At 37.8% G+C, this 14772-nt stretch overlaps 1 protein-coding gene across 1 annotated transcript in view; it reads left to right on the forward strand.

Moving 5' to 3' along the window:
• Window positions 1–676: 676 nt before the first annotated feature.
• IL1RAPL2 (interleukin 1 receptor accessory protein like 2) overlaps window positions 677–14772 on the forward strand; it is a 570279-nt gene continuing 556183 nt past the window's right edge. Inside the window, exon 1 of the mRNA XM_055106207.1 lies at window positions 677–990. Coding sequence (XP_054962182.1) covers window positions 677–990 — 314 coding nt within the window. The remainder of the gene's footprint in view (window positions 991–14772) is intronic.

The following is a 14772-nucleotide window of genomic DNA, read 5'->3' on the forward strand; positions in this document are numbered from 1 at the left end:
AGCACAATTGTTATTGTCACAATTATAGGCATAGGCAGTATAGGGTAGAGGTTAAGAACACAATCTGGAATCAGAGACTGGTCTTCCACCACTTATTAGCTGTGCGACCTTGGGCAAAGTCATTTAACTTCTTTTGTCTCAGTGTCTTCATTTGTAAAATAAGAAGAAAAGCCTTCATCTCAGGACCGCTTCTAGGCTGTGTAGAGGTGTCTTGGAAATATTTGTTTTGTGGGGCTCCTGTGTAGAGGTGTCTTGGAAATATTTGTTTTGTGGGGCTCCTGTCTATATAAACAATTTGAGTCACCTAAAACCAGTATGTCAGCAGCATCATTCTAGTAGTCCAATTTCATAGGCTAATGTGATGGATAGCAGAAGCAAACAATTTGCCTGGCTACTCTGCTGGAATTAGGACCTGGCCATGATGCCACAGGACAACCCTATAGGCATGAGTTCTGGAGCTCCTTGAAGAATCTGGTCTACCCCAAGCAGAAGGTGGCTGTAGAATATTGGAAGATACCCCAAAGGCACAAGGCTGGAGCAGGGGCTGTGCTTACTAAGGTCTAAGCAAGATACAAGTCTATCTCATAGGATTACTGGGAAGATTGAATGAAGTAATCTATGTGGAGCACTTAGGACATGTTGGTGATGATTACTGCTCACACTATTAGTGTCAACAATGCTCACTGTATCTTATACCTCTTCTGATTTTCTTTCAGTGGATGGCTGCATTGACTGGTCAGTGGATCTCAAGACATACATGGCTTTGGCAGGTGAACCAGTCCGAGTGAAATGTGCCCTTTTCTACAGTTATATTCGTACCAACTATAGCACGGCCCAGAGCACTGGGCTCAGGCTTATGTGGTACAAAAACAAAGGTGATTTGGAAGAGCCCATCATCTTTTCAGAGGTCAGGATGAGCAAAGAGGAAGATTCAATATGGTTTCACTCAGCTGAGGCACAAGACAGTGGATTCTACACTTGTGTTTTAAGGTGAGTGTTGTGTGAAAACATTGCCCAATCACATGGCTGATAGTCTTTTGAGTGGGACTTGAGTACATGTAGGTATGCCTCATGTTGTATAATGGATATGTTCTTGAAAGGTTGCAGCACATGTGGAGCTTCAGTAAATTCCAGTTCTAATTATCTATCAGAACTACATAGCAAATTCCTATTAGATTTTCATAAAATAGGATTCCTATTTACTGTGTGTGCTTATTTAATTTAGAAAATTTTGTGACTCGGGCCGGGCGCAGTGGCTTACACCTGTAATCCCAGCACTTTGGGAGGCTGAGGTGGGTGGATCGCCTGAGGTCAGGAGTTCAAGACCGGCCTGACCAATATGGTGAAACCCTGTCTCTACTAAAAATACAAAAATTAGCCAGGCATGGTGGCAGGTGCCTGTAGTCCTAGCTCCTCGGGAGGCTGAGACAGGAGAATTGCTTGAACCTGGGAGGCAGAGGTTGCAGTGAGCCGAGATCGCGCCACTGCATTCCAGCCTGGGCAACAGAGCAAGACTCCATCTCAAAAAAGAAAAAAAAAAAGAAGAAAATTTTCTGACTTATTTCTTCCCTCACTCCACCCCTGCCGCATGGTCTTATATTAACAATTAGTTTTGCATACAGCTAGTTGACTCAATTATCTTGATATCTGGCCACGAAAATGATCTAAAATATCATTTTGGCCATGGTCTTGCCTTTCTTGTTGATGAAAAATAGTTTCAAATGCGTCTAGATTTCTCAGCAAATGTACTACTGCTGAAATCCTTCATAGAATTTGCAATGCAAGTTTGAGTCCACTGTGTCTAAATAATCAACATCGAGCTCTGTAAATACACAGTCATCCTGAGTTTCTGGGTACTATAGTGGAAAGATATCACAGACATAATTCTTGCTTGCAAGAAGTTTACAGTAAAAAGCAATATGTTTTTTCCCTTAGGGATTCTACAGTATGTTCTCCCTTCCCCCTCTACCCCAGTGATAGAATCTAGGATCTAGCATCTAGCATCTCAAATAGAGACTGGATTAGGTATTGAAGTAGGTAGCTGAGACGACCTTTAGGCCACCTTTCAATTCTGCAATTTTGGGAGTCTTTGATCTTGCTCACCAGGGACCTGCACTCTACTATTTGATTTTAACTCCTTGGAAATGCAGACCTTTCCTATTTTTGTGTCCTGTGAACTTTGATGCCAAAGCTATGTCACTTCCTCATCAAAAGCACTTGGAAGCCCCTGGCGAGGTCTCATTGTTCAAAAGCCCAGGAGAACAAGGTGGTATATAAATAGAGAGCCTTCTGGATGCTCTAAGAATCACTTTTATGTGTAGGGGAAGAAAATGGAGTGATGGGGGAGCAAATGGTGAGTTTAGTCTCTGTTTGTGGTAGGCAAGATCTTCAGGATCTTGGGAGAACAGCAGTCATTCTGATCACACCCTTAGTGTTAAGCGGTATTTTCTCCTACTTGGGCAGCTCTTGGCAAAATTGAGAAGTAGATGTAATTCAGCTTTAGTGACTGACACTATATTCCCTAGGGTGCTGCTACTCTTTCCTTGCTTATCTCCTCTCCATCCCACACTGTCATTAAAAACCCACCAATCAAAATTATCTCTCTTCTCCTCCCCCTGCACCATTTGCTTTTTGTTTGTTGTATTCACAAATTTAAAGTTTTATTTGCAAAGCATCAGTCCACTATGTACAAGTGCTAAGCTTACAATGAATTATTAAACAAATTATTGCTACTTCCCCAGGCCTGCTAATGTCTTCAGTCTCGTTACCTCCCCTCTTTTCCATTCTCCGCTCTAACCCCATTCCTTTACTCCTAGCAATAATAACAACTTAGTGATCCCTACATGCATTTCCCCTACTGTTTTAATTATACAAACATACTGACATGGGTATTTTCTCCTCATTGTTTTACAAAATGAAAGGAGGGTTATAGATTTCTCTGCATTTTCTTAGCTTAGTAAAAATACATGGTATAAATCTCTCCAAGTCAACTGATAGCTTTTTTTTTTTTTACTTTTATTTTAGGCTCAAGGGTATATATGCAGGTTTGTTATACAGGTAAACTGCATGTCATGGGGGTTTGGTGTAAAGATTATTTTGTCATCCAGGTAATAAGCATAGTACCTGATAGGTAGTTTTTTGATTCTCTCCCTCCTCCCACTCTCCACCCTCAAGGAGGCCACAGTTTCTGTTGTTTCCTTCTTTGTACCTATGTGTTCTCATTGTTTAGCTCCCACTTGTAAGTGAGAATATGCAATATTTGGTTTTCTGTTCCTTATTTTACTAAGGATAATGGCCATCCACATTGGTACAAAGGACATTCTTATTTACAGCTGCATAGTATTCCATGGTGTATATATATGTACCACATTTTCTTTATCCAGTCTACCGTTGATGGGCATTTAGGTTAATTCCATGTTTTTGCTATTGTGAATAGCACTGCGATAAATACATATGTGCATGTGTCTTTATGGTATAATGATTTACATTCCTTTGGGTATATACCCAATAATGAGATTGCTGGATTGAATGGTTAAATATATAATATTGTATGTTGCTTAATATTTTATGATAACACAAGTCAGTCAATCATTTCCCTATTGATGAGTATACACTTTGTTTCCAGTATTTTGTCCCTACAAAAGGCGCTGTAATAAAAATCCACTATTTGCTTTTCAATAAACTTTAAGAAGTCTTCGATTTACGTAGTTATTGCAAAGATAATATAGAGTTCCTGTACACTTTATATCCAGCTTTCCCATTTTATTAACATCTTACATGACTATAGTACATTTGTTACAATTAATGAACCAATAGTAGTACATTGTTATTAGCTAAAGTCCATATATTCTTCACATTTCTTCAGTTTTTCCTTAATGCCTCTTTTCTGTTTCAGTATCCATCTCTGGTAGCGCATTGTATTTGGTTGTCATGTCTCCTTAAGCACTTCTTGGCTGCATCAGTTCCTCAGACTTTCCTCATTTTTGATGACCTTGACAGTTTGAGGTGTACTGGTCAGATAGTTTGTAGAATGGTCCTCAACTGAGATTTATCTGATATTTTTCTCATGGTTAGACTGGGGTAATATGTTTTGAGGAGGAAGATTACAAAGGTAGAATATCATCCTCATCACATTGTATCAAGGGTATAAAGTATCAATATGACTCATAACTGTTGATGTTGACTTTGATCACCTGGCTTGAGGTGATGTTTATAATTTTTCATTGTAAAGTTACTTTTTTTTTCTTCCTTTCCATACTGTAGTCTTTGGAAGAAAGTTGTTATTCACAGTCCACACTTAAGAAGAAATATCTACATGAATTATTTCAAATTCTTCTGCATGGAAATTTGTCTCTCCCTTTCCCCACTTACTTATGTGTTCCATCATTTATTTATATCAGTATGGACTCATTTTTATTTATATTATACACCGGCTTGTAATGCAATTCTACTTAATTTTCTTGCTCAAATTCTTCCACCTTTGCCCGTGGGAAGCTCTTTCAGTTGGCTCATTTGTCCCTTTGATATAATTCTATCATTGTGGAGTGGTGGTTGTATTTTTTTTTTTTTTTAGCATTTCCTTACATTGTAGAAAGATGCTCCAGGTTTATCTTATATATTTTGTGCCCCAGTTCTAGAATTAGCCATTTTTCCAAGGAGTCCTGTTTTTTTTAATGGATAATTGCATTAGAAACCTAGATTTGGTTGCTAGGTACGCTCATTGCTATTGGGGTGTTGTTGCTTCTAAGTCTTCTCAGCTAACAGTCTATTTGCTTTTAAACAAAGCCATAGATTGTGAAGGAGTACTTTAGGGGTAGTGGAACTTCCCAAGGTCCCTGAAGTCCTTTCCTATAGGTGGCTCTCTCTTTCAAGTACATTTCAGATTGGCCTTTTTTATGTCTATTTTGGATACCATCTGAGTCAGAGGTTCTCAACTCACATCTAGACCAATAGAAGATAAAAGAATTCCACTAAGATTTGAACATAACTTGTGACTTTTTAACTTTTGTGCAGCAAGCCTTAGGGAGCTATTGGGACTGATAGAGATAGGTGGAACCGTTGAATATTATCTCTCATGTGTGCCTTAGTAAGGAAAAAATGTTTGGAAATCACTGTTCTAATAGAATCAACCAGGCTTTTATCAACTCAGAGATACATAAATCTATTCCAGGTATATAAGTGAAATAGCTAGCATATGTCTGTGAATAATGAACCTGTTTTTCATATCTAGTAGTGGCCACTGACTTCTACTATGTGCCAAGTGAGAAATTCCATCCATATAGGTGATTTTATGCAATTGCCAAGAGTGACATTTATTGTGAAAAGGGCTCTTAATTTGACAATGTCAGTATTCACCTAAAATCTCCAGTTAGATACCACTTTAAGGTAATTACGAATGACTTTTCTATGTTTTATTGATCTCATTAAAAGTTACTCTACTGATGTCACTGTGATTAAAAATGAAGATATGAAATATTTAGTAATATTCTCCACCCATGTGAATGACAGCAAGAAAAATTTACTGTTTGTGACCTTTCAGTGGCCACTTGGCTAATGAATAATTTTTAAATTTTTCCTTGGCTAGACTCAAGAGTGATTAGTTGAATTTCCCAGCATAATAATGGGCTGGTAATATGAGAATGGTAGAGGATTAAATCATATTGTGAGAGACGGTGCCAATCGAAGAATGACACCAATATTTTCAATGGAGGCATGAATTAATAGGATAAAAATGATAAAGGTAATCTTATTTGACAAAATCTCACATATCATTTTCTCAACAACTTGGAACAAGGGGTGACTTAAGCTGTGAATGAAGATAGATATAGTCATATAATCCTGCATTGAATTCACAGATATTGAAAAGAATGATTGGCCAGGTGCGGTGGCTCGTGCCTATAATCCCAGCACTTTGGGAGGCTGAGGCAGGTGGATCACATGAGGCCAGGAGTTCAAGCCCAGCCTGGCCAGTATGGCGAAACCTGGTCTCTACTAAAAATACAAAATTTCGCTGGGCGTGGTGGTGCACATCTGTAATCCCAGCTACTCGAGAGGCTGAGGTACGAGAATTGCTTGAACCAGGAGGCAGAGGTTGCAGTAAGCCGAGATTGTGCTACTGCACTCCAGTCTGGGTGACAGAGTGAGACTCCGTTTCACACACACACACACACACACACACACACACACACACACACAAAATTAAATATAATTGAACATCTGTAAAAACATAACATTTAGGGATAATTATGGCTGAGTGCAGAGAATCAGTTAGAGGTTCAAAATTATTATGACCATTTACCTCTGCAACGAGGTAAACATAACAAGGAGTTCCCTTATAAAATGGGAGCATAATCCCAATATTTTTGGTCTCTAATAGTCATTGAAAGAAGTGAGGTTCTCAAAATCTGAATGCCTCACAACATCTTTCTGAACAGTTCCTTAGTATATGTCTAGCCAGGAGGCACAATTGCTTTGATTTCAAATGTGAATAATCAATTCACAGTTGAATGATTATTACTCCAGCAAAACAGCATCAGAAGAAAAGTTGAGGGAGTGGATACATTTGAAACGAAAAGCGTAGCATGTTGCTAATTTTTGAATCTGTATGGTGGGTACATGAGGATTCATCATATTGCCCTGTGTATTTTTTATCATGTTTGAAATAGTCCATAACAAAAAAAAAGAAGAAATAAATGTAAGTATACAGTAATTTTACTTGATTTTATTGTCACTTAAATGATCCTGGCCTATAAATACCTAGGTATCATATATAAGCGAGTATTTTTATTTCAGTCAACAAACATTCATTGAATACATATCATGGGACTCACTTTATGGCATATTGCAAGAAGACCTGTGTCTTTAGAAAAGAAAGTGATGCTCTAGTCTACATCAGACACAAAGAAATGGCTCTTAGCACCTTCCACTCTCCTACCCTACTTCCCATCGCAGTTACCTAGAGATTTTCAAGGACAGTGAACATATCTCATAATTCAATTCCAACTTAACTATTGATCCGTGAAAAGTTAAGTGTCAACAAGTCGGTTACCCAGGTAGCAATTTCCAGGAGAGCAGATAGTTTCTTGTCAGAAAAATGAAAGCCTGGATCTTATAGAATTAATTGACCTCAGAAAAGATCAAGAAAGTGTAGCAGGATCTTGAGACAGCAGGAATTTCGTTCCCGAAATGAAATGTAATTAGTTATTTTTCTACCTGTTTTTGGTTATAAGCAGGGGTCTCTGATTCCATTATTTTTATGGCAATTTGATAATCTACTTGTTAATAAAATTATATAGGAAAATTTTTAAATAGCAAAGAAGTAACCATTTTACTTTATTTTCATTTCATTAGCATTAAATTAGATATGTTGTAATGTTTAGAAATATAACCATACTATTGTACATTAACTATGTAATTTCAACTTCATTCAGTTTGTTTACTGGAAGGAAGCAGATGCTTACAGTTTAGTCAGCAGGAGTACCTGCTTTGTAAGAATTAATAGGTTATATTTGATAACCACAAAAGAAGAATTGATCTCAAATAGTCACTGATGAGTTGGTTAACACTGTTATTTATATATACTTTTTAGTTTAATCCCTTGTATAATTACACAATCTTAAGTGACTTGGTTTTATAGCTATCTTGCTCAGAATCAAGGTTTTAACCTAATGCAGGGTTGTAAACTCAAAATCTTTTCAGAGGTCAAGAAGGTAATGTAATGAGTGTGGCAGGCCACCTGAAACATTTTGGAGTGTTGGAAGTTGTAGCAATCCCCTCCATAATCTCATTTCATGCATTCTACTCTATTGCCACTACCTCCTATTTTTCTAGCTCATTTTTTTCTATACCTTACCTCCAATAATCTATTGATTCCACCCAAACATCTTTCTCATTGATCTCACATGTTTTCCACTGTACCTTGTTCTCTTCCCATCTAGCATAGTTCCAATTCAGTGGATCAATCATTATAATCACTCCCATATACACCCTCTTGATTCTCTTAACCCTTTCTCCCTTCATCTTACTCGCTTGTGAAAACCACAACACTGTTTAAACCTAACTGTCCATCTATACTATGCCTGCATCCTTGCAGCTAAACTTGGCTGAAGGAAAATATATAATAATGTTGACTGGTTTCACATTAAATTCATTGTCATGGACCTCAAATTGACCTTTAATGCTACCAGGTAGTTTTATTTTATATTCTTAGACCATTCAGTCTCCCATCTGCCTAGATGACTATTTTATATCATCTCCACTCCTCAGATCTCCAATATCTCCTCCCCCTTGCTTCCAGTTTCACAGAGAAAAAAAATGTAGTCAGGAAAAAAACTGCCACTACATCTGCCCACCTACTGGCATCTATACCTACATATTCTGCCTTCCAGCCTGTTACCACAGATGAACTGGCCTTGCTTCTATGTAAGGCAAGTCACTTCATGTGTACACCAGATTCTATCCCTATTTGCTTACCCAAGAACATCACCTGAGCAATTCTCCTCTCTCTCTCTCCCATATCATGAAATTTTCTATTTCTACTGGATCATTTCCATCAGCATATATACAGATCAATATTTATGCCATCTAAAAAAAATCCTCTCTACTCCACTTTCCTGACAGCCACTATTCCCGGTTTCTTGCTCCCATTTGGAAAAAGCTACTTTAAAGAATTATCTGGTTATGGTATCATGGTTGTTTATATAAGTCCAAACCCTTCAAACTGTACCCATTAAATATGTGCAGTTATTTGTGTATCAATTATATCTCAATAAAACTATTTATAAAAAAAGAGTTGTCTGCATTCAGTTTTGAGTTCCTCTCCACTTATTCTCTAGTAAACCCATCCAATCAAAATTTTACCTTCAAACTCTTCCAAACCTGCTCTTATAAAAGTCTCCAATGACCACAACAATACTAAATCCAATGGGCAGGCCAGTTTTCAGTTCTCCTATTACTTGACCTGTAATGTCATGTGGCATAGTTGATCACTCCCTTCTTTTTGATAATGCATTCTTTACCTGACTTCCAGAGAATAGTACTCTCTTGGCTTTCCTCATACTCTATCAGTTACTCTTTCATAAGTTCTTTTCCTGGCTCCTCGTATTCTTTCTGACCCCTTAATGTTAGAAGGCACTAGGGATATAGGCCCAACATTGCCAGTTTTTCTGATGTTTTGAAAGCTGAATAATTGTGTGAAATTTCTCAATTTTTAAATTTATGGGACCCTCCTGCCCAAAAAAGCCCGTACTCAGATTCAACCATTGAACTCAGTTCTCATAATCTAAACTAATAGGTTCTGACTCCAACATTAACCTAGATAGTGATGGTATAGTCATCTTAAAGTAGGACTGCAGCAGGTTTTATCTGTATCAAAGTGAAGCAGGAAAATCAACACTCCAATGGCAAGATAGATTAAAGGAAACCCGCCACTCTCCCTAGAGTACATTTGAGCATTCAGTAGTAGTCATATGGTGTCCCTTTATGTGGCAACTGGCTCAATTCCAGCTTAATCCCTTGCGTGGCTATTGGAGTCTCCAAAAAAATGCACTGATCAGTATAGGGGTCCTTATTGCTAGCTACGGTGTACTGAAATAGGTATTCTATCAAGAGGATTCTATTGCTATAAAGTGGTGCTTCTCCTCCACCTTCCTTCCTGTCAATGATCAAACAGCAACTCTTTAAAAGGGCAGAGGACTGAAGATGTGCAATAACTCTAGTCCCAGGCATGAAAAGTAACTTCAGTGAAAATATCCATTCAATGCTTATATGGACTAATATTGTGCCTATCACTATGGCGAACCCAAGAGAAAATTATGACACAGCATCCGCCTTTTAGCAGTTACTAAAGGAGGAATTACTAAGAGTTACTGAACTAGCTAGGACTCTTCTATACCTAACACTGTGGTGCAATCTTCTATATTACTATTAATACTACTGTGTCCTATTAGGAGTATGGTCTCTGGAGCTGGACTGCTTGGAGTCAAATCCCAGTTTTATTACTTACGAATTGTGTGACCTTGAGCAATTTATATGACTACTCAGGTTCAACCAGGGGACTCACAGTTTGCAAACTCTGAGCTATTGGTTCTGACTCCAACATTAGCCTAGGGAGTGATGGTATATTATGGCTGTGTGACCTTTGCCTTGCTTTTCCTCACATAGAAAATAAAGACCCATTTGGTTATTCAACTTAAAATATTTTGAACACTTGAATTAGGTGTTGAGTAAATGCATTGAATGAGAGATTAAAGTAATGGAGCTTCCATTCTAGAGTTGGGAAAACATATAAATAACTAATGCAATCACAAGACTACACTGGGTAATCATAATTCTACAGTGGTGAGAGTGAAGAAGGGTCATGTTAGGGGAGTGACTGACTGAGAGGCCACTTTCAGTTAGGTGATCAAGAAGGGCTTCACAGAGAAAGTGACATACAAACTGAGACCTGAATGACAAGAAGGAGCCAGTCTTGTGAAAATCTTGGGGTAGAGTATTCCAGTCAAAGTGAATACCATGTGTAAAGGTCATGAAATGGGAACAGGCTTGATTCGAGAAAGCTAAAGAAAGGGCTGGGTGCAGTGGCTCACACCTGTAATCCCGGCACTTTGGGAGGCTGAGACGGGCAGATCACCTGAGGTCAGAAGTTCAAGACCAGCCTGGCCAGCGTGGTGTAACCCCTGTCTCTACTAAAACTACAAAAATTAGCCAGGTGTGGTGGTGCACGCCTACAATCCCAGCTACTTGGGAAGCTGAAGCAAGAGAATCGCTGGAACCTGGGAGGTGGAGTTTGCATGCAGTGAGCTGAGACTGCGCCACGGCACTCCAGCCTAGGCGACAGAGCAAGACTCTGTAAAAAAAAAAAAAAAAAAAGTGCTAAAGAAGGGCAGTTTGGTTGGAGTGTGGTGAGCTGGGGAATAATGCTACTAGATAAGGCTGGAAAAGCAGGCAGAGAACAGAGGACAGATGCTGTTGCATATTGTGGACCAGAATAAAAAGTTGATTTTTAAATTAGTAATCAGAGATAAAATGAGTATTTATTTTTGTTAAACTGGAGAGTAACATGATCCAATTTCCATTGAAAAAATGATTACTTTGGTTGCCTGGCGAGAATGGACTACAGGGGGAGAAGCAAGAAGACCAAGTTGAGAAGCAATTGTATTAGTTGAGGAGAGATGGTAGCTTGGATTGTGGTGGTAGCTATAAAAATAGGGAGACGTGAATGAATCCCAGATATATATTGAAGGATGAGCTGATAGGACATACTGATGTCCTGGATGTGAGAAAAAGCTGAATAAAGGATGACTCCTGTTGCTTTTGACTGAAGCAACTGTGTGAATCATGGTGCTATTAACTGAGAGAGAAGACCTGGAGATGAACAAAGATCATAGTACCTACCTCAGAGAATGTTGATGAGCACTTATCACCAATACTGACATAGAGTAAGCACTCCATACATTATCTCTTATTTCTACTTTTACTACCACCACCACTGCTACTACTAGCTATAATTTTTTAGCTTTTATTATATGAAAGTATTGTGCTAATCCTTAGAATAACTCATGAGGTAGGTCATATTATTGAAGATGATAAAACTGATACTTAGAGAAGTGAAGAACTTGCCCAAGGACACATGGGTAGTAAATGATGGAGCTGGGATTTGGAAAGGTTTGACTCCAGAGCTCATACACATTATCAGTTTTCTCTACTGTCTTCTCAATTATTATCTGTTTTCACTGTTCTTTATAGTAATCTGTATTTGTATATTACAACAAATGAGATATGGTTATTTACATTAATTCTTGTCTATATAAAGTTCTGTGCTTCTGTGTGTTTTTAGTTTCATCAGTGAACATTATTGTCTGGTGATGAGGATAGAATTTTATTGATTAAAGATGGATAATAGAAGGCAATGAAATAGAGATTCCAAGTTCATGAAAAGTGATGATTAAGTTAAAGCAAGAATTTTCAGAGAACTAGTCTTCTTGTTTTACCAAGTTTAAAATCCTTTGTGATCACTTTTCAGTTTACATATGCAGAAGTGCTTAAAAGTTGTTTTCCACCAAAGAATAGAGATGAATTTTGAAGCATATATATCCTTAAATGGCTCTTTTTGTCTGTTTACTCTGACTTCAAAACCTCTAATATATAAGACTCGTGATGAATCAATTAGAGAAACATATACATCAGTATATGACAAAGTGCTAGAATGAATATAATCAGGTGTCATAAATGTATGGTTATCTTTTTCAAAAACTCATTGCATGACACTACTTCCCTCCATTCACCTTAAAGTTGAAAATGTTCATGGTGGAACACAAATGAGATCTCATTCTTTCCTAACTACAGTTTTGTTTTGTTTTTGTTTGTTTTTAATAAAAGTGATGTTTTTCAGCCAATATTCTTTTAGGTCTCAGGTATTTATTATTCACTAAACAAATATTTATTGAGTACCTCCTGTGCAGAGGGTACTAAAAAAAAGCAAAAGTGAATGATAGGGCTCCTGACTTATAACAAATTAAAAGGGGAATTAGGACATGTATACAAATCACAATCAAACAAGCATAACTCCCATGTGGTTCATCGTTAAATTGTATCCTAGAAAACATAGTCTAGCAACTAAACATATTTTTTAAAGTCTGAGGATAGATTTAACGTAGTCCCTTGAAAAATATCAAAGGTAAGCCCATTTGTAACCCACAGCAACAAAAATCATTGTTTGACATTACTATCACTCCTAGTATCTCTTGTATGTTTCAGCTGCCCAGAAACCTCTCTCATTGCTCCTCTTGTTACCTGCTAAAAAACTCTTCCTGGAATGCATCCCCTACAAGTTTCTTCTCTTTTTGCCCTTTCTCATCCTCTAGCACTTTTTTCCTTTCAAGAAGCTCTTTTTTGCCCTTTCCAATGTAATTTAATTAAACTAGCAGTGCTTCTTGCAATTCTTCAGCTCTTTCTGCCCATTACTCCTATTCTGCACAATAAAATCTCAGGAACTAACCTGCCATACCAAGGATCTTTGTAAAAGTTGTTGCATTTAAAAAGACCAATGCAGTGAAAAAGAGAATTATGTTTAGAAGGCAAGAAGAAGGGAAAAGCTGCAAACACTTAACTTGATGGCTTTTGTTCCATCATACATGAGGGAAAGTGATATGTGCTATAGGAAAGATAAAGTAATAGTACAGTAAAAAGTAGGAAAAATAGCTTTTGTCTTATAGAATCGTGCTTGTTTGAGATGGCTCTTGAGGATCTAAACAGGTGGTGATAGTAGAGGTCTTCCCAGGCAGATAAAACAATGTCCCAGGGCAAGGAGGTAGTAAAACATGGGCCATGCACAGGGAAAAACAGGGAGGTAAATTTGGTCGGAACCTGGATTTATCGAGGCGTTTTTTTCTGAGTATGAACCTAACAATAATACTTGCTTTATGAAGGTTTCAGATGTTTTTGAAACATGAGATTTTAGACATTGAGCAATTCTTAGAAAAGAAGCTAAAAGACTCAACTAATGAGCACCTTAACTTGCAGTCAGGTAATAAGGCACTTTTTTTGCAGATGATGTTTCCACAGAGACAATGTATATTTAAAGGAGGCAAATTCCCTTCTATGACCTGACCTTCATTAAAGAAAGGCAGTGCTGCTGACTAAAGCGTTGTTAGTCTTAGCATGTACTCCAACCAGTTTTCTCACAGTGTTGATAAATTCACATGGAACCATCCCCACTCTCTCACCACACCGAAGAGTGATCCACCTTGGTAGGATGACTCATTAATATTTGATGGGTATAGTCTGTATCTATAAATATGAGACAGAGAAAAGCTAAGTGAGAGGGGTAATGTATATTTCCACCTTGGGGCCTTGATCACATTCAAGCAAGACCCAAGCCAATACAAATCTACACACTCGTTTCCAGACCAGATCTCACTCTTCAACACTAAGGCAATATACACTTACCTGAGTATAGAGATATAGTATATACATTTTTAATTTTTTATTCCTGTTACCCTGATCCCGTCAGTGCCTTCCCTTTACTTCCTACAAGGAAAGTGGCTTGACCATGTTTCATATTTACATTATTATCTTTTACTCTTGAGCAAGAGATCTCTCCTCCTTTTAAGCTCAATCTAAAGCTTGCCACTTAAGCACCATGCACACTGTCCACACACAGGGCAGCCTTTCCATACATACTGATTGTTGACTTATTGGCTGAAACCCTCAGATCAGTAGGGTCTGGACGTTTTCATTTTGCTCACATGAATCTTTTTTTAGTATATTGTTTTACCAATAGAAATAGATGACAGGAAGGCAATTTTACGAGGTGACAGTCCAAATAATAATATTGGCAATGCCAGTATTTTACAGCAGGGTACAAAGTCACAGAAAATTCTGATTTTTAAGCATTTAGGGAAGCTTCTATATTAGGTAATGTCACTATATACATACTCTGCTCAAATTTTGACTTTGATCCCACATGACATGAAACAAAGATAAAAAAAATCACTGCTGTTTCTAAATAAAATATAGTTTAATTTTACTTTCCATTATTTTAGAGACAGGTATAGCCAAGTTTGACTTCCTGGCATGTGGATGGGTGATCAGAAAAAAAGAGGTCAATGAAGGCTTCCCTGGTTTTTGCCTTTCACCACTTCACTTGTTGTTATCTCAAATGGCAAGCCCAGAGAGGACCATTACAGCTTTTCTAGAGGTAAAACTCACTGTTTTTGACCAAGGCATTGGTCCCCATGAAATATCCATCCCCTTCTCTCACCCATCAGAGCT

Source organism: Pan paniscus, chromosome X (genome assembly GCF_029289425.2).
Source record: "Pan paniscus chromosome X, NHGRI_mPanPan1-v2.0_pri, whole genome shotgun sequence".
Lineage (NCBI taxonomy): Eukaryota > Metazoa > Chordata > Mammalia > Primates > Hominidae > Pan > Pan paniscus.